At 39.5% G+C, this 2592-nt stretch overlaps 1 protein-coding gene across 1 annotated transcript; it reads left to right on the plus strand.

Moving 5' to 3' along the window:
• The first annotated feature begins 1357 nt into the window (after positions 1 to 1357).
• LOC132365207 (small integral membrane protein 20) lies at positions 1358 to 2370 on the plus strand. Its single transcript, XM_059921892.1, has one exon. It carries the CDS (start codon positions 1510 to 1512, stop codon positions 1711 to 1713), a length of 204 nt encoding a protein of 67 aa, XP_059777875.1. The 5' UTR covers positions 1358 to 1509; the 3' UTR covers positions 1714 to 2370.
• Positions 2371 to 2592: the final 222 nt, after the last annotated feature.

Below are 2592 nucleotides of genomic sequence, written 5' to 3' on the forward strand. Positions count from 1 at the left end.
CCTAAAGTGGTACTAAATGCTTTTATACTATAGACTTAACTGATTTTTAAATTTTTTTATATCCAACCATGACATGGTTTCTCAACCTCAGCATCATTGACATTTGAAGGCAGATAATTCTTTGTTTTGGGGTGCTATGTATTATAGGATGTTTACCAGATCCCTGACCTTTACCCACTGGCATCCATCTACTTACTGATGGCAAAATGTCTCCAAACATTGCTAAATGTCCCCTGGGAGACAAAATCACCCCCCAGTTGAGAACGAGTGATGTAGACTGTTGGAAGAAAACTGAAGACTCAGTGAATGTAGAGTGTCTATCGTACTCCTTTTCTCTCTGCTTCATTTTTACCTTAAGGAATGGTTGTTAGCAAAAAGAAGTAGGAGTATCTTCAAATAAATAGCGTTTCTACTTTGCTGGTTAATGAGGTGGGGAAAAAATGTCATGTTGTAATTGTCTTCTGCTGTTTTTATCCACCTACCCTCACCCCCATGTCTGCATTCTCTGTGGTCTTAATGAGTGAGTTTATGACTTCAGTATGGGATTAATGTAGTCTCCAGATCATCTTTGATTTGATCTGCCTTTTTATTTCCTTTTCATCTCTGAACAAAGGAGATGATTGCTCTTTTATCTGCCTCTGCGCAAGCCTCCACCAAACTAGAAGTTCCCTGAAAGCAGAAAACATGTCTGCTTCCACAGAACTTAACTCTGTGCCTTCATATTTGTGGGATGAATTTTTACTTTGTGTTTGTAAGTGCAACTTTTTTTGCATATACATTTTGTCCGTGATGTTACATATGTTTATTGATAGGGAGCAGCTTCTATTTGTTACAGTAAAGTATGTTTTGTTGGATTAAGAAGGACTACTTTGTTATGAGAACTAGAATCCTCATACTGTTTATTTTAAAATTCTTTGTATGTTTATATATTTGCATATCTATTTGTGTAGAGATACACATATTAACTTTCGAAGGTACAACTGAAGCCTTTCTATTCACAGGTTTTGTGTATTTGACTGCAGATAACTCACAGATTGAATCTTAGGAACGCCAAACACTCTCATGTTAGAGGGAAGAAACTTCAGAAATACCCCCTTTTGCAAGGCACTTATACTGAGGACCAGTCTTTAATTAAAAAAATAATCTAGCCCAGGAGTTTGGCAGTAATTTTAAAATTCTTTGAGGTGAGACATAGCTGGACCCTGGGGCTCCTCAACTTTAAGTGATTCTAATCATCCCAGAGATAGCCTAGAAGGCTTTAATCTATCCCAGAGGATTCTGAATCCCTTTGGGAAATTTATATCATGTTTCTCAATTAAAATTAAAAGCCCAAAACACACCCTGGATCTATCTGGTCCCAGAGTCCTCATCTTGCATACTCAAATCCAGGTCATCTGGTTCAAACCAGCCTAAAGGGGTAACTCCAAAGAAGTCAAATAGGCCATCAAGAATCACATTGTTGGAGAGTGAGGGCTGCTCGGCGGGTCAGGGCGGCCACCGGCTGGAGCCATGACCCCGAACCTGCGCACCGCGCTGATTTTCGGCGGCTTCATCTCCCTGATCGGCGCCGCCTTCTACCCCATCTACTTCCGGCCCCTAATGCGGCTGGAGGATTACCAGAAGGAACAAGCCATAAATCGAGCTGGTATTGTCCAAGAAGATGTGCAGCCCCCAGGGTTAAAAGTGTGGTCGGATCCATTTGGCAGGAAATGAAAAGGCTATCACCACCTCTGAATATGAAAGTAGACAGAGTCTTCATGCTTTCAGTTCTGCAGCAAGTACAATAAGTCACCTGGCTAAAGAACGATGGCTGGAGAAGAAAACTCTAGAAGGCTGTAAAGAAGAGTACTGTGCACCAGGATTAATTCCCTTCTTAGTATCAGAAGAACCCTGAAACAAATCACACCATTACGAAGGTTTTCATGATTTGGTTTCCTTTCTAAAAATGAAGCTTTCTCACCCAGCTGCATTTGGAGGTGATCTACTTATTATTCAGTCTCTACCTCTTACCCACTTGAGCTGTGATATGAATACAAGCAACCAGTAGACTTGGGAAGATCCTAGTCTGTTTTGCCATCTTCCAAATAAGAAGTTTAGTGAAAAACCACCATATTGAGCAGCCTCATAGGGCTCTTTGAAAATGTTAAAGTTGATAAAACTCTTTGAGGACAAGGTACATTGTACTCTTTAAGAATAAATGGTTCAACTCAACTGTCTCATTGGGAGGGTTGCTGCATGTTGAAAAATAAATAACTATGAAGCAAACCAAACTAAATGGGTATGCATGCCTAGTAGAAATCATGTTGAATTAACTGAAATGAAAATGTGTATATTAAAATGATTTCTTTTTCCTTCAAAAAAAAAAAAAAAGAATCACATTGTTTTTTAAATTTTGGATCCTCATAGCTGTAAATATTTTGGCACCAGCATCTATTGTGAGTCACTGGTTATTTTGTCACCATATTCCCATGGGACCTTTACCCCTAGAGGGATGCAGGAATGATCATGGGAATGGGAATGATAGAGGCAGGAACCTGCAGAATCAGATGTTTCTGAAATTCTCTGTTATTCTATTTCCATTGTCTTTCCCCC

Source organism: Balaenoptera ricei, chromosome 4, assembly GCF_028023285.1.
Source record: "Balaenoptera ricei isolate mBalRic1 chromosome 4, mBalRic1.hap2, whole genome shotgun sequence".
In the NCBI taxonomy this organism is placed as follows: Eukaryota; Metazoa; Chordata; class Mammalia; order Artiodactyla; family Balaenopteridae; genus Balaenoptera; species Balaenoptera ricei.

What these genes read in the sequence shown, in the direction of transcription:
- LOC132365207 (XM_059921892.1), top strand. Translation starts at nt 1,510, where the DNA reads ATGACCCCGAACCTGCGCACCGCGCTGATTTTCGGCGGCTTCATCTCC.